Raw genomic sequence first — 27,302 nt, 5'->3', positions numbered from 1 at the left:
ATAATTTAAATCACGACGTTTCAGGCGCAACACAAGCATCCGTCATTATATCTACGTTACTTTACCGAAAGAACCAGATTATGGATCCCTGCAGTCAGGAAAACTTCAAATCTAGCCTGGCCATTTTTATGAGGCATCGTAAGTCAAAACCGGTCCAGGGTTTGCTTGTACGATATTGAACTCAGTTTGATTTATTTCATTGATTTGGTATAGCCCTGTGAGCCATTCAGGTCTTGAATCGGGTGCAACCGCAACAAACAAAAACATGACCAAGAAACATCTTAAAGTGACTATGCGCAAACAGAAAAATCCAGGAAAAAACTGCAAAGTCTTCCAGAAAAAAGCCACCGCACACCAACGCTGAGTGCAAAAAATCCCAGTGGGATGCAAGAACTAAGGCTGATCGAATGATTCCTTCCCAGGTCTTGTGATTGACGGGAAGTGTAAATTATTTTGTGCGTGTTGTTTTACAGAAAATTACTTCATTAAGGGGCAGTTATTTATCAAGGGGACATTGCCCAATATGTCGCCTCTTATATACATTTCTATTTTTAAGGCAATGCTATTGACGAATGTGTGAATTTGTGTTAGTTTGTGCTCGTGCAGCACTCAAATAATTTTCTTGGGTATTTCGGTAAAGTCACGTAGATAGGTTAAAAGCCGTGACTTTACCGAAAGACCCAAGAATATTAATTCCTGCAGTCACGAAAGCTTTAAGTCAAGATTTAGCACTCAAATCATTCGATTTTTAAGGAGCGCGGTATGAATGGGCGGGACCACGCGCGCAGAGGGGCGGGGCCTCTCTGATAGGGCGGGGCATGTGACGGAGGGGGCGGGACATGTGGCGGAAAAGGCGGGGCATGTGGCGGAGGGGGCGGGCAGGTGCCGGAAAAGGCGGGGCATGTCCCTATAGAGGGGCGGGGCCGATGTGCATAGGCGCCTCCTCTGTAAACATGGCGGGCGGCCGAATCGAGCGGCCGCCGCTTGCGCTCGGCGACGAGAGCGACGCGGCCGAACCACCGCGGCCGCCGCTGGGCGACGACGCGTTGCGCCGCGACGACGACGGCGACGAGGAGGACGACGAGGCGGAGGAGCGCGATCGCCGAGACGGAACGGACGGAATGAACGACGACGATGAAGACGACGACGACCTGGAGGACGAGGAGGAGCAAGATGGCGGGCCGGGCCTCGCGCTCGAGCGCTTCCTGGCGGCGCGCGCCACCGAGTGCGAGGACGACGAGACGCGCCGAGAGCGCATGCGCGACGACGACGTCATGCGCGCTCGTGCTGGCGGCGGCGGCGGCGCGCGCTCCTCGGGGGGCGTGTCCTTCGGGGGATTCGTGGGCGTGGCTCGAGGGTCGGGGGGCGTGACCGAGTCGGGCCCGCGGCGGCGAGCGGGGCCGCGCGGAGCCTCGGCGTCGCCCGTGTGGGACCGCACCACGGTGCTCATCGAGGGCGGCGCCTGGCCGCTAGGCCACGCCGAGGCTTCGGCCCGCGCGTCGGGGAGTCGGCGCGGGGGAGAGGAGGGGAGGGACGACGAGGAGGGTGGAGACGACGACGACGAGGAGGAGGACGACGACGACGACGGGATCGGTGGCTACATCGAGCACACGATCTCGCAGGACCGCATCCTCATGACGCTCAAGCCCGGCGCTCACACGCCCATGCCCGCCGACATCCAGGGAGCCACGCTCACGCTGAGCGCGCAGTGCCCGCGGACACGGAGGAGGGAGGTGAGGACGGTGTGGGGGGGGGGGCACAGAAGGCATGGAGTGGGGGGCTACACAACAGAGGAGGGATTAGAGGACGGTGTGGGGGGGTGGGCTACAGTGACAAGGTGAAAAGTGGGGGTACACGTTAATACAACATGCGGGGGGGCATTGACGATGGGCATGGGTTAGCTGCTTGTGGGGAGGAGAGAAGGGCACGGGTCGGGGGCATCGGCGAGATGAGTGGGGAATGGGAGAGTTAAGTGATAGGGGGAATAGAGGGGGGTTAGCTACTTCACAGCGGGGTCGGGGTATGTCAGGGAAGAGAAGGGGGCATGGGTGAGAGGAGAAATGCATGGTTTAATTATCCTTATGGGTGAAAGTAATGAGGAATAGAGGCGAGAGAAGAGGGAATGTCATGAGAGGCAATTGAAAAGGGTGGTATGGGTTTTGAGCAGAGGAACATGGGAGGAGAGGGGACGTGCATTGGAGATGAAAGAGCCAGTGGTTGGGACACTGATGAGGGACACTGCAAAGGGCAGAGAAGGGCATTGTGGAGTGGTCGAGGTGCGGGATAGGAGAATGTAAGAGCATCATGGGTTGTTGCGGTGAAGACGTTCCTGAGAGGACACGTTTGTGGTATGCACAGAGCTTTGCGGAATAATTTGGTTGAGTCGGTGTTTCTTTAATTTAAATAAATGTGTTCATGTAAATGTCGAGGCTAGATACTCTACTTATGGATGTGACGGCATCTGCACTCCGTGGAGGTGATTTGTGACACATGTTTCGCGATTGTCTTTGCCGGTATGCGTAGGAGCATAGAAGTTGTGTCCAGAGTGGTCACCTGTCGAAGCATTATAAGTTTCTGTCCTGCCAAGAGAGAATGCTTCCTATTTGGTCAGTTTCCTGAGATTGGTTGAAAGAAAAAAAAACATTGCCTTGCTTTTATTTGTAACTGAAATTCAAACTGTAGACCATCACAGAGCTTGGGAGTGTGGGCTGGGGGTTCATTTAAAAGTCCATGGTGGCATCTTGGGGTGTGGTGGTTGATGGGCGGCGTCTCATTGAGTTCACTTAACAGATTCCAGTTTCACTACAAACTAGACGCTAAATCACAACGATGGGTTAATGATGGTGACAATTGAAAATAAATAAACAGCCGGTTGGCTGTCAAATACAGTGTTCAAAAAAGCCTCCAAACCATAGCAACCCAGATTAGCCATCTGGGCTTTTCCATTTGTTTTGTCAGTGGAATTTGTATCACAGTTGGAAATGTTTAATTTGTGCTGGGCAAACACCACACAGCCAATATTTCAATTGACGGTTCACCAGAAATGGGCAATACGGGAAAGACTGCTGTTGAAATAACGTGCATAAGCAAAGTGCTTATAAACTCCCCCCATGGCTCAGATAAGATTATCATCTTAAACTGTTTTCCAAATTTGAGGTGATGTCAGATAGTCTGACATCACCTCAAATTTGGAAAACAGGTGATGTCAGAGTCTGACATCACCTTAGTCAAGGACTTATGGTTGTCTAACCCGAGAAATGTTAATAAAATAGGGATGTGAATGGTTACGCATTTAAAATACAGTACAGTTATAAACTGAAAGTAAGTGGTTGACTCGGGTGGCTCATAGCACTGTCAAAACACCGAGCCAGCACTCGTGAGATTCTAGGCTCAAGTCTAAGCAACCACCCGTTCGTAAATTGACTGTACAAGAAAAATATAATAGCCTTTATATTCATAATCATAATCAACGTTTTTGTGTTAGATCGCGTTATCAGCAAAAAGTGTCACGTTGACAAAAGACAAATAGTTCACTACTTTATCCCACCGGTGTGTTGAAGCGTGAAACCACAACATTTACAATTTTTGAGTATGACGTTTCGCTGGTAATTGCATCCAGCATAATCGGGCAAATCGCCAGAATGGTGAGGCTCTGCTCTTGCTCCCGGTCTTAAATAGAGTAGCAGCAGGGTGACGTCATCGCGAAAGCCTACGTGTTAAACTGAGCCTTTATATTTTCACCAAATTCAACTTTGACAACATTTACAGTTAGTTTCTGCAGGGTGTTAACCACTTTTTATTGTAACACGTAAAAGCCTGTAAGCGTTGTGAAGTGACTGACTAGGCATGGTCTTGCGCACCACTTCCTGATGTCATGTTGTTGATGGCACAACTGGGATACATTTGGTGATGAAATATAAATAGACAACTAAACTAAAATAAATAACAAAATCTTTGCCCTTTATGAAAACAGTTCTCTCATGGGTTTTTGGGTTGAAGTAACCGTGTGTTGTTGTGCATGATGTCTGACGTTTCGCTCATGTGCTGGGAGCTTCTTCAGAAGCCAAGTAGAGGTAGGTCACGTTCTCAATTCTATCAAGTTGCCAGCTGCTGGTGCTGGTGTAATTACAACACCAGCAGCCAGCAACATCAGCAGAAGCAGCTTGTGGCAACCTTTTATAATGAAGGAAGAATTTGAGCTTCCCAAATCAGTTCATGAAGAAGCTTCCAGAATGTTGAGCTGTACGTCAGACTTGTCCAAGAACACGTGGTGCAGCCTGCAGTCACACGAGAGAGAGAGAGCTGTACAGCATGGCTGAAAACCTACGTCGTGGTGTCGTTTATTTAAAAAAACATTTCTAATGGATATTAAACATTGTGACTTTTTCCCGTGTAATGCAGCTCGGCATCCAAGCACGTAGAGATTCCAGCTGTGTGACTAATGGCAGCGTTTAGCAACACAGGTGACACCCTCCTTGTAATAACATTAGCACCAAGCCAGGGGTCATTTGTTGAACATTCTTATGTACCACGCTCATCAAATGTAATTAGTGGTAACGTGGCCAGGCTGTTTGTTATGTTTGTTAATTATTTTTTGCCGCATAACATTTTTGAGCAAGGAGAGCTGTGTTTTTATATTTATTTACATGCTTTTGAAGGTTTCATTGGTTGTGTATGACGAGAGAGCAATACACGGATACTGACAGGCAAGACATTTCACGGACAGTAAATGTACAGTCTCCTTTGCCAGTTCACTGCTGGATGAGGGTCTCCCCACATTGTTGTGGCCATTGAGGTTATACTGTACTATATTTGAGATGCGGGATTGCAACATTATGCCTGCAACATTCATTCACAGTTTTTTGCCTTCTCTCCTCCGTTTTGAAGTGGAACCACTGCCAAGAATGTTAGCTCGTGATATAAATTTTAGTTTCAGTTCACTGCTAGTTTATGACAGTTTTTTACAGGCATATTCATTTGGTGTTGACAGGGTAGTTTATATAGAGCATAGTTACAATTGTTGATGCTTTAGTCCATGTACTCGGGTTTATTGGGGCAAAAGTAGCAAAAGCCGGATATATTTCTGTCTTAGATATGATAACAATCATTCATCTCTAAGTTTGGCTGGCCCTTGAATATTTGGAACGGCATCATTGACACTGTTTAGAAAAGTGTTCTTGGGCAAGACACATTGCTAGAAGGGACTATGGTCGATGGTCAAGAATAATGATGAAATGGATGGGAACGAAGAAATGTATACATCCAAGAGGGAGACCACCAAGGAGATGGAGCGATGATAGTGGCTAATGTGCAGGTGCTAGGTGGATAGATGGGTGGTGGCTTATGGAGGCCTTCATCCAGCAGTGGATTGACCTTTGTCATTCGCCATTTATATCATGCCATGAGACAAAGATTCCATTAGGATCTTTCGCGGTACATTCCTTTCTTACTTTGTATTAAAGCATGGCACACGGAAGCGCATATCACAGGACTACCTGTGATAGTCCTTCAAGTGACTAGGGGGCCAATCTTCCCACCCAATCTTGATTCTCACGGGTGGAATTTTGTGACATTTAAGTGGATAATTAGAATTGACGTAAGTTTATTACATGTAGTGATTGTTGTCCAGGCTGAGACCATCAACGCACTACACATGAGAATGTCGTTGAATCACGGGTGACTAACCCAGATCCAAGCCCAACATCTTGGTAGTGCTAGCTCATTGTTCAAGTTGCGATCTGCTTTCAGTCTTCTCTTTGCAGGCTCCGACCCATTGCCATCTTCACAGCAACGCTGCATGCTCGCATGTTCTCATTGACAACTTCTCGCTTTATCTTTTTTAGTCTGCCTCCCCTCTTTCTCTTGCTCAACCTCTGTCTGAACGTCCTTTTCAATATAGTCTACCGAATTGGCCACATATCCGAACCATCTTAGTCTAGTCTCGCTCAACTTTTCCTCTTTCGACGCTACCTTCAGCCATCGCCTCAATTCATTATTGCTCACATAATCTTTTATACTTACTTCATGAATTCTTCTCCGCATTCCCATCACTGGCAGCCTCGTAACTAGTAGGTCGGCCATTTCTTGAATGTCTAGCACTCCGAGCCATACATGAACCCTGGCATAATTACCATCTTGTTCCCAGGCAGCCGCTGAGATGTCTTCTTGTGCACTTTTTTCATGCAGGTGAAGCGCTACCAGTGCGCCTACGAGGGCTGCGAACGCACCTACAGCACGGCGGGCAACCTGAAGACGCACGAGAAGACGCACCGCGGCGAGTACACGTTTGTGTGCGAGCAGACGGGCTGCGGCAAGGCCTTCCTCACCTCCTACAGCCGCAAGATCCATGTGCGCGTGCACACGCGCGAGAAGCCTTTCGAGTGCGGCGTCAGCGGCTGCGAGAAATCCTTCAACACCCTTTACCGGTGCGCTGGGGTGCTGTTGTAATGGCGACAGGAGGATGTACCGTGCGATAGAAGAGCTACGCTAATCGCGTTACTAAAGATCGCTGCCACCAATGCAGATGAGCGCTGCCTTCTGCTTGAACGGGGAGATGCTTGTCAACGCCCGACTTCCAAAGCTTGCTCCTACATTGTCCCACGTTCTGGTTTTAGGTTTAGTCCTCGGTCATGGCAAGGATTTTGAACCCATGTGGAAAGGGGGGGGACGGCTTCGATACCTCTCCATACGTAAAGCCAATGAGTTTATATTTAGTTTCATAGATTGTTGGGACAAGTGCTGTTATCGAGTACTTAATCAGTATCAGAACACTGATGCTGCCAAGATGTAATTGTTAGCAAACTGGACTTGCAATCCAGAGGCCGCTGGTTTGATATCCCGGTGTGGCAATTGAAACAATGGGAAAATATATTAAATGCCCCCCCCAACTCTGTTCACCCAGCTGTATAAATGGGTACTCCACAGTCCATTGGCAGGTCACACGTGGAGTAAAATGTGGATAAACCCATCTCCAAGATGGCTGGCCAGTATGGAAGAGTAGGTCAATTACCTCTATCGGGGTTCTCCAGGACTCTAGTGGGGAGGCCCTTTTGCCAACAGTGGCATGAGCAAGAAAGTGCGGTGTGGCACCTCTGCCTTTTACACTGCACATTGGGGTGGTGTGGATAGTACCACTGCCGATCACCTTTTTTCTACCTTATGCTGGTGTTTGCACCGTGCTAGGTAATTGCACGTCACTGATGACCATGACCAGGAATATTACTCAGGTCGCCTTGATCGTAGAACATTATATGAAAACCACAGCGCCACTTCCTCACACACCCACACGCAGACACACGCACACAGACCAAGACTTGTACAATTTCAGTTGTCGCGTTGTTCGTGGTGTCGGCACGAGCGGACAGAAACAGCCTGTGCTTTCAAATATACGCATTCACTCACACACTTATGCACACAGACTCGCACACTCACATGTACAGTCTGGAAGGAACACGTTGTTATCGCTTGGCACAAAAAGACTAAAAATACCCTGTGAGGAGGAGTATCGTGGTTTGAATCTGCAACGGAACAGCTGGATTGGAGTGCGGTGTTGAACAAAGTGTCAACGTGTGTTTCCACATGGGGGGGCGTTTAGAGCCGTGATTATATAATATTTGCATATCATTTATGAGTTTCAATTAACCTTTTAAGTCTTTTCCAGGTTGTAACAGTGTTTAGACATATCGTTCAGGTTACTGAATAACCCTTTTCAGTCACACACTTTATTTACATGGTTTAACAATTTTTAAGAACCCGTAAACTGTGTCACTGCTCTTAACAAGCATTAGAAAGGTGTTCTTCGTTAGCTGTCAACCAGTTCTGAAAATTATATATTCCTATGGTAGACAGCGGTCTCCCCGTTTGCAGACCACTGCTGGAATTCCACAAATTGGCACTCCTAACCCTTCAATTTGGAGTTAATCGCCACTATGAAAGGAGCTAGATCCTGGTTGTTAAACATGATGTAATTCCTGCAGTCAAAAATGCTTTAAGTCAAGATGATGTAATTCACTCATCGGTTTTCATACGTGTGGTTTTTAAAACGGGATGCAATAAAACCTGAGTTCTGACTCTCAGGCTGGCTAGAAAATGACAACCGCCTACACGAACGCTGATGTGAATTAACATGCTGCTATTATTGCTGCTCGTGAAACCGCACAGTGCCTGCTGTGCATGGACAGCATCCACAGCAGCTCGTAGCTAATCCTCTCGCTCTCCCTTGCGAGTGCACGATTGGAAAAAAGATGGGCTGAAATGAGGGCTGCATTTCATTTGGATGTCATGTGATTCCATGCGAGTTAAATATTTTTACAAATGTGTGAAGTCTGTCGTAACAGAATTCGGAAAATAATAGTTTACCACCCTTTGTTATTCCAGAATAAGACTTGACAAAAATTCCACGGGTTTTTGGTGGCTAGAATAAGACTAAATGATGACACTCAGCTCTAGCACTGGAGCTTTCTTTTCATTTGCAAGATTACACTTTTAAAGATCCTCAAGGGGCTCATCTCATGACTCCACTCTAGCAAAGAAGGGTTTCTGGAGAAGCTCGCTCTCAAGTCAACTTTCAAACCGTGGGAGGTCACTCATTTGCCTCTTCTGTCCCCCGTAGGCTGGAACTCCTTTGCCCAACTGTTTTTGCTTTAGACTCTGGGCTCTTGTTCAAGTCTAAGTCGAAGATCTTCCTTTTTTTCCCTTTGCCTATGACTGATTGCCTCTATAAAATAAATACGCGCAATATTTCTGCACAGCGTTTTGAGATGCAGCTTCATTCAGAGCTGGGATATTAATTAAATTGCTCACCATACCAATTGTTTAGATTCCTCGACTAATAAGGATAATACTAAAATAGTGGGAAATGTCTCGCCTCTGTTCCCACGTGTTCAGCTAGATGGGGCTTGATGACATCATCTGTGTCGTCAGCTACATTCTGCTGAGTGTGGTGTGTAGGGGGTAAATCACTTTCAGCAGGCAGGGTATGGGGTGCAGCTGCCAACTTAAAATGTACCTGAGTGAACGACCACAAAACAAAGACTCAACACATTTCAGACTTAGTTGATAAATCTTACTAATTGACGAATCTTAGCAAGCTCTGGTAGCAATTAGACACTACGCATATCCACATACTCTTTGGTTCTTTCGGTAAAGTCATGTAGGTAGAAAAATAATAGATCACGCCGTTTGGATCGCAACACAAGCAATCGTCATCAGAAACTGCTGAAGTAAGCCTACTTCAGCAGTTTTTTCTTGCTGTGGTTGTCCCACCTGATGACGATTGCTTGTGTTGCAATCGAAACGTCGTGATCTATTATTTTTCTACCTACGTGACTTTACCGCAATAACCAAAGAGTATGGATTCCTGCAGTCACGAAAGCTTCAAATCAAGAAAATCCACATTACATCGTGTAAACTGGGGAACTCGTGGGGAAGTGAACCTATTGGTGTTCCCTCCATGTGCCTCCCGCAGGCTCAAGGCACACCAGAGGATCCACACGGGGAACACGTTCAACTGCGACTCGGAGGGCTGCACCAAGTTCTTCACGACATTGAGCGACCTGCGCAAGCACGTGCGCACCCACACGGGAGAGCGACCCTTCCAGTGAGTGCGTGTGTGCTGCTGAAACTGAGCAGTGGAAGAGTCGGGTTCACTGATTGGCTGGTGCTCGCCTACATTCAGGGTCGTGTTCCAGTTTGTTGGGTGACTACCGTTGACTTGCCTTCACCAAATTGGTCCTCATTATACCACCTGCACAGGAACGAAGACATTTCCTTTCCAAGGGTGTCGCTGCTGTATCAGCTGAGCCGTAGTTACGAGACATATAAAAATCGTACAATTCATCACTTAAAAGTGATTGATCTGCTCACATTTGTCAAATTTAAACTGACCCAAATCAAACAACGAAAGAGTTGAGCTCCCTGCCACGTTTAAATTGGCATTGGCCAGTCCTCGTCTGCTTTTGAAGTCGCGTGCCGTTTTGTGGGTAGGCCGACCGCTGCTGACTTCCCTGCACCAATACATGCAGTTGACAAAGTTGCTCATCACACTGGGATGATGATAATGATGATGACAGTTTCTGGCTGAGAGTCTTGCTGCTGTTATGAGCAGGGCTATGTGTAATATACTTTTTAATGGTTCCATTGGTTCAGAGGGAGCGCCGTCTGGTAAACGTGGTGGTGGTAAAGGTGACCAATAAATGTAACTCTGTGGTGCCTTTTCTGGGTATAAATCTTGACTTAGAGCTTTCGTGACTGCAGGAATTCATATTATTGGGTCTTTCGGTGAAGTTTTGGTAAAGTCACGTAGATAGGTTCAAAGAAAATAACAAAAAATATTTTCTTTGAACCTATCTACGTGACTTTACCGAAAGACCCAAGAATATGATTTTCTGGGCATATTTCTCTGGTCATGAGACGTTGACCCCCTGACCTGGCCTTCCCCCCCCCCCCACTCCATCATCTTTCTTCCTCTCCAGGTGCAAACACAGCGGCTGCGGGAAGGCATTCTCCGTCAGCCACCACCTGCGCACGCACGTGCGCACGCACACGGGTATGGCCTGGTGCTCGCACTTGCTTGTGCAGTATTTGTACACACATACACACTTGCGTCGTGCATCAGGCGGGTACCCGTAAAGTTGAGTCGGAACTCAAGTCGTTTGTTCGGCTTGCCGTGAGTGTGTGGGTCGGCTAATGACATGAAGGTGATGTGATGGATGTTATCCGACCCACACCCGAACGGCAAGCGGTAAAGCAACTAAGTTCTGACCAGCCTGGAGAGTCACCCTTGAGTACCTAACCTATCGTTTCAGAACACACTATAGTCATCAAGTCTTCTTCTTTCCCATCACTGCCAACTTGCAGTATTCATCAAGAGGAAGGATTTTATTGGAGTGAATCATAGAACAAGTATTCATGTGGGAGGTTTTCTGGAATTAGCACTGAACCATAATTATTATAAGAATGCCTTAGGCTGCCTCTGAGCCTTAGGCGTTCACGATGTACACGTACAACCTTGTTTGCTAATCCTGTGCTGGATGAGGGCGACCTGGGGTTAATTGCACATGTAATTGCTTAATTCGTAATGAATTGGCATCAGAATGTAATTGCAATTTCAGATGACAATGCTGCTCTAATTGCAATTACAATTGATGTCACTAGGGTGCCTTAGAGGACGTGGTTTGTTACTTTAGTCATATTTTAATATTTAGGAAGCTTCAAACTTGTGGCGGACTGCCCGAGGGGCATAGCTTAGGACGTGTCTCTACGAGGTGGGAGCTGTGGGTCACACTATTATTTAATTGGGAATGACAGCTGGTTATTCTTGTCGTCGCTGACTCTGTTGTTGCTGTGGGAAGCGCACACGCGCTTGTGGAGGGGACAAAAACAAGTAGAGTAGCGTATTTTCATCTTCAATGTTTATTCTCGTTTGTTAATTATTCGTACTGAATTGTAATATAATTGATTTGGAACATTGTATTTGGTCTGCAAATCACTTCCTTACCGAGTCACGATCCCAAATACCCTTTTGTGCTGGGCGCCTCAAGTTGCACTGCATGGGAGGTGTGGTATAAATAATAAACGACGATTCTGATGACAGGAGAGCGGCCGTTCCCATGCCCCAGCGGCGGATGCGAGAGGGCCTTCTCCAGTCAGCATAGCCTCAAGAGCCACATGAAGGGACACCCATCTGGGGCCAGCCTCAAGTCAGAGGTGAGCACCTTCACCTCGCTGCAGGAGAGTGGGGGCTTCACTTGATTGTCTGTGGACTGCGTGTATCTCCCCATCTGCCTACCTTGGACAGTCACCCCTGTCTAGACTAGTTAGAGTCACTGCTGTCCTGTAAACAGCCCGAGCACTTTATGTATGAGTGTTCTGAAGCAGTAACTTCATTAATATAATATGACAAACATACGTGTACAGTGATACCTCGGTTCACGAACTTAATTCGTGAACTGACTCTGGTCGTGAACCGAATTGGTCGTGAACCGAGGCACATTTTCCCATAGGGTTCAATGTAAATCCGGTTAATCCATTCTGACCTGTTTTTTTTGGTTTTTGAAGCACAAAAATATGAAACAAATGACAATACACATTACTGTAGTACTGTACAGTATAGTAATGTATAAAGAGAGAACACTAACCTTGCTTGAGATGACTTCTGGCATGGAGGAAGGCAGGTGGGAGGCGGGTGGGAGACAGTAAGCACTCAAACGGGTGAACTGTACAATACAGTAAGTACAGTATTGTACAGTACAGTAGTACAGTACATTACTGTATGTGCTAAAAAGCACACCAAAAATCAAAAAGTCACTGAAAGTGTCTTCACAGTACTCACAGTACTTCTTTCTGTGTCTCTGCTTCTCTCCACGATCTTCCTACAGGAAGTCACGACCATGTGACAGCCTGGAATTAGCATAAAAATGGCCGCAGCTCCTGTTCGTGAACCGGAGCATATTTTTATGAAATTTTCTGTTCGTGAACCGAGTTGTTCGTGAACCGAAGCGTTCGTGAACCGAGGTATCACTGTATATGTAAAAAGAACATCACTCGTTATAACCTAAACAGACGAGAGGAGCAAGTGCTGTTAGAGAGCACCTATAAAGTTTGGCACAGCACATGAGGGGGTGGGTCACCAGCACCATGTCTGGCCGAATTTGTCACCTTTTTGGCGATGTTTACACAATGCACCACGCATTTATTTAAGGCTGAGCCGACCTGGTGGAGGCCCAGGATCGATTCAGATAATCGTCACTGGTTTTGGCCATGAACGGGAATTTAACTTAGTCGCCGGGTTTGTAGCGCAGCGCGCTAACTGCTACACTACTGCTCCCCACCGTATATGTATGTACACGTATGCACAGACCCATATGTAAGGATATGACCAAATTGCCCAGAATGTGACCGATCTCGTCGAATCTAGGAAGCTAAGCAAGTTTGAGCTTGGTAAGGTCTAGGAATGAGAAACCACCGCACATAAAATACGTTGTCAGCTGGTGCGGTGCTACGTTGTGGCTAGCTCAGGGCAGTGTAACAATAGCCGTGTTTGTGCTCTTAATTATTTTTCCGCGTGTATGCTGCCCGGCTTTGTCATCTTCCACTGCCAAGCATGGGGAAGTGTGGTCAACAACCCCCATGACTAGCATCGCTTGGGTATACCTTCAGCAGTGGCTTGACCAAACGGCTGTAAATTATTTGTGGTTTCATCATAAGGTTTAAACAAATATATTTCTGCAGTTCAGTACTCTGCACATCAGCCCCCCTCCAGCCACCAACAACAATAAGTCATCCATTCATTGCCAAGTCCCATCAGATGAATTCGAACTGCTCTTATACGAGTCATGTGGCATGGCGGGTACTGCAAGATCTATCTGACCATTGTCCGTTCATTGCTCGCTGAGCTGCATTGGCAGTTGCCGAACGTATACATTATAAGATCGCATTCATTACATATAAAGTGCTTGCCAAAGATTAAAGACAAACCTTGCTGATCTCGTCAAGGAGCATAATCCACGCAAGCTCCGGTCTTCTTCACAGCGGCTTTTGGCTGGCCATCAAACAAAGACGGTCACTGCATCGCGCGCTTTCAGATGCGCTTCTGCGGCCGTCTGGAACGCTCTTCCATCCGATATTAGGAAGCCATTGGAGCTATGCACTTTCAAATATCGCTTAAAACTAATTTCTTTAGAGTTAAAGCTTTCGTGACTGCAGCAATTAATGTTCTTTGGGTCTTTCGGTAAAGTCATCAAGATAGGTTCACCAGGACCATCATTACCCACAACTACCATCACCTCTAGCAGCAACCTCCACCGTCAGCAGTGTGGGTGTGTGGAGCGAGGTGCAATGTTTGCCTGGCAGCCCTTTGATTGGTGGAGACCCACTGCCGGTGTCGTTGTTTTCCCCTACATTAACATTAGCTGCCCCGCCCATGCTGCCGACACACTTGGGCTATGCCCATCTTTAAACCTTCATAAACGGTTTAAAGCTTTCGTGACTGCAGGGATTCATCTTCTTGGTTCTTTCGGTAAAGTCACGTAGAAGGGAAGTAATAAAATAATAAAAATAAAACATAATAATATTATATTATGTTTTATTTTTATTATTTTATTACTTCCCTTCTACGTGACTTTACCGAAAGAACCAAGAAGACTTCATAAACGGTTTGCCTTTAGAGGCTAAACCCCCTTTTCCTGATGACGACCGCTTGTGTTGCGATCGAAACGTCGCAGTTTTTTGTTATTTTCTTTGAACCTATCTATGTGATTTTACCGAAAGATCCAAAGAATATAATTTCTTTAGAACTGCTTTTTATGTTTAGTTTGTTGGCCTTCCCCCGCACCTCCGATTAGTACGGATGGCTACGTACGAAAGAAGTTCAACATACATACCTCTGAGTGAATTTGTATCTTAGGATGCTGTGCAATAGTGGGGAGATGAGGGCTGGTTGGACATATGTATGTGTCATTGTGAACACCTTTTCAAACAAAGGGGTTTCATCTTGTGGGAGTTTGTACTTGGAATATTTTAATCAATAACAATCCCAAGGTCATTGTTGAGTGGGAAGGAAATAGAGGGTGATCCATTTATAGATACCCAACCAAAACAATAAGAAAATTAATATAATTTATTTTCAACCTGTGAAAGCCTCTTGCATGTCTCCTGTCAGTCTCAATACTCTCGTCACCGAGTGAGATATGGAGCCATTGCATTCACAATATTTAATTGCCTGTGAATGGATCACTATACATAGCAGCAATTATAGTATTGCTCGTGTATATAAGCATTATTCTTCCTTTTAAGGCTAGTGTTATTGACGAATATGTTGAGTTTTTGTTGTTCTTGTGCACCTCTGCAAACACAGCATCAACAAATAAATGATATGTATGATGGATATGGATAATGGGATAAGGCCATAATTATATACAGCAGGGATATTATATGCAGAAACGTTATAATACAGGTTTCTACAGTAGCCGGGTTCGTTTTGTGTAGGAGCATCGTAAAGGGCATTCCATCCAGCAGGGAGATTACGCGGGAGCAATCGTGAAGGTGTTTGTTTAGAGCAGCAGCGCAGAATGTCATCAACTGTACATTAAACAGGGCCGTGTCCTTGAGTAAGAATTGAAATGAATGAGGAAGTATTAGAGAAAAAAAAGTGGAAATTCCACCTCTTTAATGGCTTACAGGAAGGGGCGCAACCCAGAAAACAAACAGCGATTGTCCTTACATGCCAAGTCGAGGCTGTGTGGCATGGATTTAAATTGTTAATCTGAAAAGACTTAAAAACTTTTGTCAATCCACTGCTGGATGAGGGTCTTCCCACACCATGCGGGGCATGTGGGTTATTTGACCATGCTTCATTATGCTGGTCAGTTTTAGTTGGTAAAGATAGAGGGGGGTATAGATAGAGCATAGATATGCAGTACAATGTATTTTTTTGCACTGCCCTCTGCATCTCGGCACTTAGCCCCACAGCAGCCTATAAAAACCTCTCTGTATGTGGTGGCCACCCATCCAAGCACTATCCAGGCTCAGCCCTGCATTCGAGATTGGGTGCGTCGCGTGATTTTGTCAAAGGCTGACGTACAGTTGTCTCGTGAATTTTGAATTGTGATCACAACTGGTGGTGCTTTGTGCCCCTGACAGGACAGCCAGAACGCATTCTACCTGTCCGACTTCGACCCAATCACCCCAGCCTCCGACATCAGTGAGGAGACCCTGCAGAAGTGCCTGGTACCCACTCCACACACAGACAACAACATTATGCACCTTAGCTCTGAACTTTGGCTCTTGCGGCCGGTAATAGCAATTAGGAACAAATGATGACATTAAGATCGATTCTTTCTTGATTTGAAGCTTTTGTGACTGCAGGAATCCATACTCTTTGGTTCTTTCGGTAAAGTCACGTATGCTTTAGATGCACATTTGGAATCGTGTGTATAACTGTCGATAGTTTGATGTTATGAAAAGGTATCGTTGAATGGCTTCAAATAGATGGGGGCAAACAGGGATGGTATATTCAAGATGGACAATTCATTCTAGATTTGAAGCTTTCGTGACTGCAAGGATTCATATTCTTAGGTTTTTTCAGTAAAGTCACATAGGTAAAAAATTAAAATTAATAAAAGTAAAATAAAAATAAAAATCACGACGTTTCGGAGGCAACACAAGCTTCCGTCTTCAGGTGGAACCGTCACAGCACGATAGCTGTATCACTTGTGGAACCGTCACAGCACGATAGCTGTATCACTTGAATATGGACAATTCAAAGAATCTGGTTTACTTTGGATGGTCGCGTGCCCCCTCGTCTCCGATTTCGCTGTGTGCGCTACGCGCCTTTTTATGAGCACTCCGCTTGTGTTGTGTTGGCGTATTTTGACGCCGCTTCGTGGACCAGGCGGTGGAACCGGACCTGACGACGGTGACTGTGGAGAGCATCTTCGACTCCATGTTCCAAACCGAAGACACTGGCTCCACGGGCGGCGACAGAGACCACGGTAAAGTGCCTTTGCGTCGGTCGGCATTTGGCTCTCAGGTTGCCGTAATATCGTTCTTAACAACGCGCGACAAGACGGTTATCATGTTGTTAGTTTCCCGAAATTTTTTAAAAGTGAATTTCAAAATTTGTATCGTTTTTTTTGTGCCTTACTGGCAAATCTTTACCCATGGCACACAACGGGAATTGAAGTAGAGTCAAGCATATGATGCATACCAAAAAGAAAATGAACGGGAAAGTAAAAGGAGAAGAAAAAGAATGAGAAATAATAGGAAAATAATGGAAATGGAATAGAAAATGGGACTCGTGTTTTAGGAAAGATGATAAGGAGAGGAGGTGAACATAATGGCCTCGATGCTGCATGGTTTCAAAGGTTGGGTGGCCACATGAACGTTTTTATGGGAGGATTGAGCTGATTAAGATAAATTGATGAGGATTATAGATGGTAAACTTTGAACGATTAGAAAACTTATGCTGCAGACTTATGTTGAGTGAACCGCCGCTCCGATTAGCATGGTTGGCTACGTACGGTGCGAAAGAAGTTCAACATGCATACAGCTGACCTCTATGCATGGATAAGTATAAGGCCTTATAGACAGCGGGAATTCAATGCTTTTTTATTTTGTGGAAAACTGACAGCCGTCATAGAATCGTGGAGTCTCCAGGGCCACTTAACGGACGAGCAACACTACCCAACAGCTCTCTCCTTTGAAGATTACATTTCATCATCCTGGATAAGTAAACGTGGCCCTGGTATGGCTATCTTCAGACCCATATCTGTAGCGGTGTCTTGTGCAGGTATTACATGTACATGTAATAATGTCATTACACTGCTGGATGAAGGCTTCCCTGAGCCACGTCGTTCATGGGGGTTATTTGACTGCTTCACCATGCTGGTCAGTGCGGGTTAGAGAATGCGGGGAGCAAAGATGTGAAAGTGTAGGAGTACAGTGTAACGGGTTTTTTTTTGCACTGCCCTCTGCTTCCCACAATGCGGCAAAATGCCATCACCACTACACACACGTTAACCGGTGACGTTGTGCCCATCTCTGCCACTTCCCACCCGCTCACTCCAGACCCGACAAGTGCGGACAGCCCAACAGACGCCGGCTTCCCGCTGCCTGTGCTCAGAGTCATTCAACCGCCACCGCCACCGAGTGCCAGCTCCCTGCAGCAGCTCGTGGTAGTGCGGCAAACGGACGGCGGCAGTACCGGAGGTGCCGGTGGCACCAGCGCCAACAACGACGAGGGCATTGACGTCCCATATAAGTGGGTGGTGCAGAGCGATTCTGGCGTCATGGAGGTGGAGGGGATGGAAGGCAGCTGTGCCATCGATGGCGTCGTCGCCACCATCGTTGAGCAGGGAAGCGAGTGCGCAGGTGGACCTGACGGAGCGGCCGTACCAGCACCGTCGGTGGATGGCGGCAGCGCTAGCGGCGGTGGCGTAGGCCATGCCGCTCCTCCGTCGACGATTGTGCTGGATCTCTCAGAGGCTCTGAGCCTAGCGGCACAGCCGAGGGCCACCACGGAGAGTGCCCCCGCTTCGGCGGGCGCGGGCGTTGTCATGGACGAGGCGTCTATGGAGGTGGGTGAGACCCGGCCGGCCGCCACGGGTGACAAAGATGCTGCCGCTGCCGCCGCCGCCGAGAGCATCAACCCCGGCGGGCTGCCCGAGGAAGAGCTGCGCTGGATCCTGGAAACGAGCGGAATCGGCGCCGCCGCCATGACCGCGCCGCCGGGCTCATGGGTAACTATCGCTCCGGTTCAGGTGGCTGTGATTTCGGTTAAACATCGAACGGTACGGATGATGTACAGCCGTACACACAGTATCACAAGTCCTGCTTGGCCATCTCCCTCCAGGTTGCCGGGAAGGACAAGGTGACGGTGGAGAAAGTGTACCTCACCACGGCCGTTGGGAGCCCCGCACAACTCGGAGGTGAGGGTACATTCCTCGTTATAGAGCAAGTAGTATATTACTAGTGATGTCGTAGCCTTTTAAACCTCACCATGAGTTTGTCACGCGATAATGTCACGCATTACCACGGAATGGCATCGTAGCTTTCACCTGAAAGGTGAATTGTTTTATGTATTAAAAGTTATAGTTATGGTGGTGCTCTTGAAAGTCGCTGTATTTACAAGTGTGTGTGCATCTGTGTAACAGCTCACAGCTCAGGACACAGACTCTGTATCTGTTGACATTACAATAGCCATTTATTTTGGGTTGCATCGTTAAATGAAGATTATCATTATTTACAGGAATTGCCCATGATAGAAATAGTCCATAAAAAAACTGAAATAGAAAATACAGAACATTGATACAAGCAGTAGTAATGTTTCGATGGTCCAGAGATGTGGGCACTGAGGAAGGCAAGTGCTTGAAAGGACAGATGAGATTGCTGAGGTGGGGAAATAGTTAAGGGAAAGGAGAATGAATGAGTCTAAACAGGGGGATTACTCGTAATAATCGGGTTTTTCCCCTTTTTTTGGCAACAAAACTGAAACCTTTCTACAAGAATTCATGTCTGCATTAACCACAATACTTGCAGTCAAAATGCAAACAAAAAACACACTGATAATATATGCATTGTCCTTGAAACTGATTGGTCCACACCAAGGGACGGCTTTCTTTTGAGCCTCGACCCAATTGGTGCTCGACCAGAGGACGCCAAAAGGCGTACAGCTCAAAGACAATGCACTATCAAAGTAATGAGGGCTCGGGGTGAGCGCATCTACATCATTAGATCTCCTTTGCCAGTAGTGCGTTTTTGTTTGCATTTTGACTGCAAGTATTGTGATTTTAATGCAGACATGAATACTTGTAAAAAGGTTTCAGTTTTGTTGCCAGAAAAAAGGGGAAAACCCCTATTATTATATTTTGGTACTGGCAAAGGAGGTCTAATGAAGGGATTACTAGTATTAATCAAGAAGGTGAGGTGGTTTGAGCTTGTGTGGTGAAAAGACTTAAGAAGTTGCAAGCAGAAGGATTTTGGAGATGAGCGACCGATAGACTCCCATCGACCCATAGATGATAAGGATGATGGGGGTGCAGGGAAGGAGTAGAGCAGTGTTCTTCACTAATTTTCAGAGGGGGGGGGGTTACTTTTCCCCATAAAACATCGGTGTGAGGGCCGCCACACATTTGAAACCTTTGGGTTTGACAGAATGATGGGATGTTTTCACATTTGTGTATTGTCAGGGGACACATGTCAGGGGCTGCACTAAAGGCCATCAAGGGCCGCCAGTGGCCTACGGTTTAGAATACTGGAGTAGAGGGAGAGTGAGGGTATGTGGTAGAACGACTTATGAGGACGGTGCATGTGATGAGAGAAGAGCTGCAGAATAGAAGTTCATGGAGAAAACTGAGCAGGTGACCCCACACCGTAATGGGACTTCTGACTTTTATTTTTACGGCTCTTAGAATATGCGATGGCTTTCCTTTGTCTCCCTGTGCCTTGCTCGTGCACGGTGTGTGTTGGTGACTGCGTCCCGTTGGCTCGCGCAGGTAACACGGCGCAGGTGATGGGGCTGAGGGTGCCTGTAATCATCATCAAGCAGGAGGAGTCGTGCCAGTGTCACTGCGCATGTCGTGACGCCCCCGCGGCGCCCCAGCCGCCGCAGCCCGGAGCCGGCGGGACGGAGCAGCTCGCCGAGGAGCCGGGAGTACCCCCATCGCAGAAACCGAGCGACTGGGGTGATGGTGACCACACCCTGCAAATGAATCGCACACACGCCAGGCTGCTCCTCTGATGACAGCTGCCCCACAACACCTATGCAGGACACTGACACCAAGTCGGTTTGATGCCTATGCAATGGGGCACGGCACGACAGAAATACAACACATTCCTGCGGAGGGAGCTGGTTGGAACGTTGGGTTGCTCGGTCAATGGCCAGGGTCAACGGCGGCGTGGTGTATTCTGCAAATATGCCCGACTGTGAGGGCGGGCACAAGCTGGCGTGAGTAGGTTAAACGTTGAGTTTTATCAGGGCACCACAGGGTGACCAACCCCTCCCCACCCAGCCCCTCCCCACCCAGCCCCTCCCCAATCTCCCCACCCAGCCCCTCCCTCCCTCCCCACCCAGCCCCTCCCTACACGACGGATGGACACAATAATCCCCTGTGGGATGGTGTAACCAGGAGGTTCCTACCAGTATTACTTGTGCTCATTCATCATGACTGCAACGCAACATCAACATTGTGTCAAGACAATACTGGCACACCAACGCAAGAACACAAAGACGTTAAAACATTTCATTTTGAATATCGGTGTGTCACCATCCTCTGGACGCTCTTGTTATTATGAATACCATTTGCAATTTTCTATCTGGCCTGATAGGATGCAGAGGTTTTTGTGGGAAACTCTCATAGTGACTCTTCCCACGCCACTTTCTCTTCCCCTTACCACTTCGCGTCATGCCTCACTCCTGCTCTGCACCTCCACAGGTGCAGTGTGGGATTTGAAGGCCACGAGTTTTAAGAGTTATTTAAAGCAAGAAGTGTGACTGGTACCCCTAACACAACAAATTAAATGCACTAGAATATTTCATTTTCTGCCTTTTGTCAATTCACTGCTCAATGAAAGTCACTGTATGCTTTTTGTTCTTCTTGGGGGTTTGTTGTTTGATCGTATACTTCACGACGCTGGTAGTGCAGGTTGGTGAAGGTGGTAGGTGGGTGATCCGCACCCGTTAAGATATTACTCACTCCTGATATTAGTTGTGTCCGGGAATCAAACGCAGGTCGCCAGGTTCCGATTCCAGCATGCTAACTGCTGTGCCACACCTCTAACCCGCACAAATGTTGTTACCACATTAACTCAAAGCGACAGAATAAAACATTAACACAGCATCAACATGAGAATACAATATTGGCACAATATCAACACAGCCAACAAAATGCTGACAAAATCGATATGACCGCAACATGGACATGATATCAAGGCTCACCTGAAAACAACCTTGCACCTTCACGACTCCATCACAACACCAATGACTTCATGAATGTGACACTTCGCATCAACACAGCACCATCTCAAAAGTGCACAAGTGAATCCATCAAAACTTCCCAACACTTTTCAACAATCCAGACTCCCCAAATCTGGACAATCTGGACGGCTTAAGTTATAAAGGCAGCGGGTCAGTCACTTTCTTAATCCTTACGCTCTTTCCATCGCTGTCACACAGGGAACGAGCTGCTACTGGGTGCACCGATTCCAGCCGGCACGCCTGCGTCGCAGCCCCCTGCTGCGACGGTTCAACCACCGCTGCTTTCTTCTCCATCCACGCCACAGCAGCAACAACTCGCTGCAATCGTGCAGCAGCTCGTGGCTACACAGCCTCCGAGCGAGGAGAAGCGTCTCCCCAGCCAGACTCCGCAGGCGACGTCGACCGTGGAGCAGCCCCTGCTGGGCTCTGCGCAGCTTGCAACGATCGCTGCGCAGCAGCTCATTATCGCGCCGTCATGCCCGCCCAAGGCCGATGCAGCGGGCGCGTCGCTGTTGCAAGAGCAGCAGTCCTTGCTTGAACAGCTACAACAGCAATCGATTCAGCAGCAGCAGCAGCAACAGGATCCATTTCAGCAGCAGCAACTTCAGCAGCAAAATCAGACATATCGGCAGCATTTGTTGCAACATGTGCCACCAGTTCAGCCACTGCAACAGCAACAGCCGCCTGAGCAGTTGCTTCAGCAGCAGCAGCAGCAACAGCCGCAGCTGGGTCTGAGTGCCACACCACACAGGAGAGGCACAAAAGATCCTCCTTCGCCCACTCCCCTCGCGAACGTGTCACTCAACAACCGCACGGACCCCTTTGTGCTGGTGCACAACGACCTGAACACGCAGCTCTCGCATGGCCTGGGGGGCACGGCGCCAGCCGGAGGCCCACTCATCACGGCCGACGGCGGCGGCGGCGGAGGAGTTTTTGGCGACGCCGGGAGGCCCAGCCTCGTTAGTCCCGCGGGAATGGTCTCGTTGGCACTGGCGCTCGCCAAGAACGTGTCTGGTAGCCGGGTGGGTGTGACGGGAGAAGTGGTGCCGCACCGGTGTTGTGCGGCACAACCATTTTGCCAGGGGACGCACTAACGGGGTGGGTGGTTGGATTGGCAGGAGCTTATTGACACCAAAAGTGAAAATGCCATATTTGGAATAAGGGAAGGATAGACTGTTAAGGGACGTACTACACTAGCCAACCAGATGCTAGCCCGACCCCAATCCCTGATCTTAACTCCACTTCTAACCCTTAACCTGGCCTCCATTTCCCTACCGAGTTGCTTTGCAGTTTCAATGTTGGTGTTCTGTGAAACCCGGAAGTGAAAAGCAGATCGGAGGTGAATGAGGTGTGAGAAAAACAGGTAGGAAAAATAATTCTGAATGCTCAGTGAAATTCTGGGTAGAAAAAAAATTCATGTTACTGTATTTTATTACTTTTATTTATTCCTACAAAGAAACAGGTATGTGTTTTATAGCTGTTTTCTACAGCTGAGCAATACGTGATGAGGGCAAGGCAAAAGAAATGGTAGTTTTGTGCGCAAATGCAGATAACACGTGCATTGTGTGTGATGCATTTAATAACATTTGGTTGTCGTGTTTAGGAAATTACCAACTTTTGGCGATTCCACAGGGGAGTGGAGTTGTCTGTGCCCCTGTAATGATAGTGGCCCCCCGCTTCCCCCCCCCCCCCCCTGCCTTGTGCCCCCCATTCTAGAGGCAGCTCCTCGGGATGGCAGTGGAAGCACTCGAGCTTAAGTGAAGGATTTCATCACAGCCAGTGCTGCTGATATGCTACCGCATCTCACAACCGCTTATTTTTTTTGACCATGTTCTGCAGTGGTTACATGGTTGACATCTGACTGCCAAATTCAGCCCTTTGTCTTGGTCTCTCTTAGGGAGTTTTACTTTGAGGGCGTGACCATGGGTGGTCCCACTTTAAGAAGGTGGTCCCGCTGTTTACCGTGTCCTGGAATTGCTCCTGTGACCAACGCACATGTAATGTAGAGGGGGATATATTTACAGCAGTTCTCTTGTTCATGGGCAAAATTAGGAGAGTTTATAAAAAAAACACTACCTATTTTTGCAAAGATATGAGCTAATATAGCTTGAAAGTGGGGCACACCTTTTGTGTTTATGTCCGTTTTAACATACCGGGAGAGATGGAGGGAGGGTTGATTGCAGTGTAACTGCATTCTTGGGCAAACATTTCAAGTAGTTAACATTTACATTTAGGCAGCACAATGTGGATCCTGAACTGGCATTGAACCGTTGTGGCTATTGTACGAGTGGTTACCGGTTCGGTGGATGACAAGTTTCCAAGCCCATTGGAACCACAGTTAATGGGACATTTACAATGGAACCAGTGTATTATTAGATTTTTTTTTATTAAAGTCAGCATTCTTTACAAGCACTTTATGGTTTTTGGTTAGCGTGTGTTTATTTGTTTGCATTAATTTAACTGTTTGCCTTAAAGTCCAGTCTGCCATTTTGGAGCTTTTTTTGTGTTCGTCTATCCTGCAACTAAAGAAAAAATGAAAAAATATATTTAAAATATTGGTAAATTCTTGCGCATTGTGGTTCAGTTATATATTTTGTGATTTGGCAAGATTCCATGGTGTATAAATTGAGCCGTGATTATGAGTCATGTTCTCGTTCTGAGCACATTTCATGGACGTCGCGCTGGGATCAAATGATCAAGGCCAAGAAATTCATGGCCTCAATCTGCAGGTTTATTCTTTATTGATGCAATGTCGGCATTAAGGTGTACTGCACGAAAACATCAAGATGTTTTGTGCTCATGAAAAACAACCCACGGTGTTTGCAGAAGTAGGCCATTGCCTGTGTTGTGGTGGAATTGCCCACAAGATATAAATTACTGCTGTCTCTACCTGAAAGCTTGCTGTAACATCATTCCTCGATTTAGCTTGGTGGGTGATGGACACTAAATTGCTGCAAAGGGAATAAGCTTACAGGAGATAATGATAATGCAATATCATGCTTTAAAGTTCCTCCTAGTATTCTCCACAGAATCGATTGTTTAATATGACTTGGTTCCCTGTTTTATAACCATAATATTGAAAGATTGATAAAAAAAAAATAGGTAACAGCCCCACATACAATAACTGGACTACTTCAAAAATATCTATTACATTTTTTGTAATATTTCCCCAATTTTATCCCAATTTTCCTATCGTGTCATGTGACATACCCATCCATATCTCTTGACAAAGCAGTCAACCCTTCGCATTGGAGAAAGACTCGCAGAATTCCTTATTTCAGAGCTACATCCAAGATCACCTTAGAGTGACGAGACACATGACTACCTATTGTATCCTTTTCTCTTGGTGTACAATGTAGAAAATCACTCAGTCGCAGTGTCAAGATTTAAGAATTCTAAAGCAGTTGCATTCTGAGGCAGTTTTTTTCCTCATTTGAGAAATCAATTTTGCTCCGTTGAAAGCAGAAGGAATTTGTGGCAGCCTTTACCCGTGGGAAGCATTGTGGAGGGGAGTGACAACAGCTTGCCATGCGGTCGTGTTCATTTGAATTATTTTAAGGCCAGTACAGCCACGTTACATCATCTCCCGCGGTACATCACAACCTCCATGTGGCCGATGCATTCTCTCAGATTCGTTGTAATTTTGAAATGCTGAAAGTAGAGGAATCAAAGGCTCTGCAATATTTGTGACTTGGAGCTGTAACAACAAAATGTCTTTGCGACGAGGGGCAAGAACTGCTAACAGTTTTGTCCACATGGTGGCACCGTTGAGTTTGAGGTCTGTTGCAGAAAATTTACACCCCCCCCTCCTTAATTAACTATCGAGGCATTAAGAGTTTGTTGCGTTGATCTCGATGGAAGTGTTTTCTGTAGGAACATTAATTTTGAATTTAACAAATTAAATTATATAAAATGCAGTAAATGTAACATCTTTAAAAAAAGTGATTATTGGTTATATATGTAAATATTGATATTTGGCAATAAAACTATTTTCACCAAATAATACCTTGTTCTCCTGGCCGCTGTAGATTTAATATTTCACAAGATTTCTGGTGTATGAGTACGTACACGGTGAAGTCATGTACAATGGTGCAGCAAATATGTTCTGTCATACACATGAAAAGCTACATCCCAATATGCCTAAAGAAAGTTTTGAATGTGTGCGTGCTACCTGCTATGACGTACAGATGAGAAAAATATGGACTCAAAGAAAATAAAGGATGAATTTTGCGTAAAACAGCATGTAGCTTGGAATTAAACAGATGAACAACATGTATAAACTAAAACTATTAACAAATCAAGTATGAACATTTTATTTTACCAAGGCCCACTGAACTATTTAGCTCTTTTTCGGAAGCTACCTGGCAAAAAATAGTAGCTCAACGAAGTGGCTTTTGTGGAAATTTATCGCAGCCAAATACTCTTAAACATGTTTTTAAATGTATGGAGAAAAACTGTTGGACCTGGAGAAAAATCCACGAGCACAGGGAGAACATGCAAACTCTAAATCTGCAGGCGTCAGTTGGAGTTGAACCCACGACCTGTATACCAGGCGAGGTAGTTAACATCGCGCCATGGAGGCATCTCGCCATTAGTGCGCGAGTGGTCCACGTGTGGTTTGCAAAAAATTAGATGCTGCTTAATCCAGGAAAATCGGAGGTTTTACTCTGGCATTCAGGCTTAGGCGAAAACATTTGTGGGAGGATCGGGCGTGGCGCTCGCAGACTGCAGGATTCTGTTTTCTCGTCATCGAAAAGTGCCTCTGCACCATACGAGACCAGAATGTCGTTTTATCGCCACGTGCAAAATATCGTCGGGTCCTGCAATTTTCACGACACGTTTAACCGCTATTGAGTCCATATTCTTGGTTCTTTCGGTAAAGTCACGTAGAAGGGAAATAATAAAATAATAAAAATGAAACAAGATAAAATTCGGCCACAACGCAAGCAGCCGTCCTCAGGTGAAGAACAGGGCTGTCGGGAAGACAGCGTCCTAATGAACGTCCTAATGACGACGCTGTCTCCCCCACAACTGAACCATAAAACCTTGCTGACCTCAACAAGGAGCATAAACCATCACGCAAACTCCGGTCATCCTCATAGCGGCTTTTGGCTGGCCATCGAACAAAAACGGTCACTGCATCGCGCGCTTTCAGATGCGCTTCTGCGGCTGTCTGTAGCACTCTTCCTTCCGATATTAGGAAGCCACTGGAGCTATGCACTTTTAAATATAGATTGAAAACTCATTTCTTTAGAACTGCTTTTTATCTTTAATTTGTTGTGCTTCCCCCGCACCTCCGATTAGTGCGATTGGCTGTACATACTGTGCGAAAGAAGTTCAACATACATGGTTGTACACACTGGTAAACCACAGCCACAGGAACAGGACTTTAATCCAAGCAAGTATTTTCTTTATTAAAAGCCAGAATACCAGTCATTAATACACACCCGGTGGTCAGTACAACGTATAATTCTGTTACGAAGGTATATATATTAATGAAAAAGCAAATCAATCAGGCCATGTTCTATGTAAATGCAATCAACATTAAACTGTTAAATATATTTAATCAATAGTACTGTACCACATGTAACTGAGTTGCTCTTTGAATATTCAGTTTAACAATTCCTGCGGATGGAGCTGGTAGGAACGTTGGGTTGCTCGGACAATGGCCAGGGTCAACGGCGGCGTGGTGTATTCCGCAAATATGCCCGACTGTGAGGGCGGGCACAAGCCGGCATGAGTAGGTTAAACGTTGAGTTTTATAAGGGCACCACGGGGGTGACCAGCCCCTCCCCACCCAGCCCCACCTCCCCCACCCCCTCACCCCACC

The 27,302-nt window shown here is 46.6% G+C and overlaps 1 protein-coding gene across 2 annotated transcripts; it reads left to right on the top strand.

The window, feature by feature from the left end:
* The first annotated feature begins 929 nt into the window (after positions 1 to 929).
* LOC144719536 (uncharacterized) lies at positions 930 to 25,475 on the top strand. 2 transcript variants are annotated; one of them, XM_078595548.1, is made up of 11 exons: positions 930 to 1,733; positions 6,187 to 6,425; positions 9,467 to 9,598; positions 10,473 to 10,546; positions 11,594 to 11,706; positions 15,640 to 15,726; positions 16,391 to 16,490; positions 17,566 to 18,236; positions 18,350 to 18,425; positions 19,992 to 20,180; positions 21,671 to 25,475. In XM_078595548.1, the coding sequence occupies exons 1-11, from the start codon at positions 954 to 956 to the stop codon at positions 22,564 to 22,566; spliced, it is 3,357 nt and encodes a 1,118-aa protein (XP_078451674.1). In that variant the 5' UTR covers positions 930 to 953; the 3' UTR covers positions 22,567 to 25,475. The 2 variants fall into 2 exon arrangements, with proteins under 2 accessions (XP_078451674.1, XP_078451673.1); XM_078595547.1 differs by having other exon boundaries at positions 19,992 to 20,186.
* The last annotated feature ends 1,827 nt before the right edge of the window (positions 25,476 to 27,302 follow it).

Source organism: Lampetra planeri, chromosome 6, assembly GCF_965212315.1.
Source record: "Lampetra planeri chromosome 6, kcLamPlan1.2.h2, whole genome shotgun sequence".
Taxonomy (NCBI): Eukaryota; Metazoa; Chordata; class Hyperoartia; order Petromyzontiformes; family Petromyzontidae; genus Lampetra; species Lampetra planeri.
The sequence above is the reverse complement of the archived record's forward strand: the minus strand, read 5'-3'. Positions and strand labels throughout refer to the sequence as shown.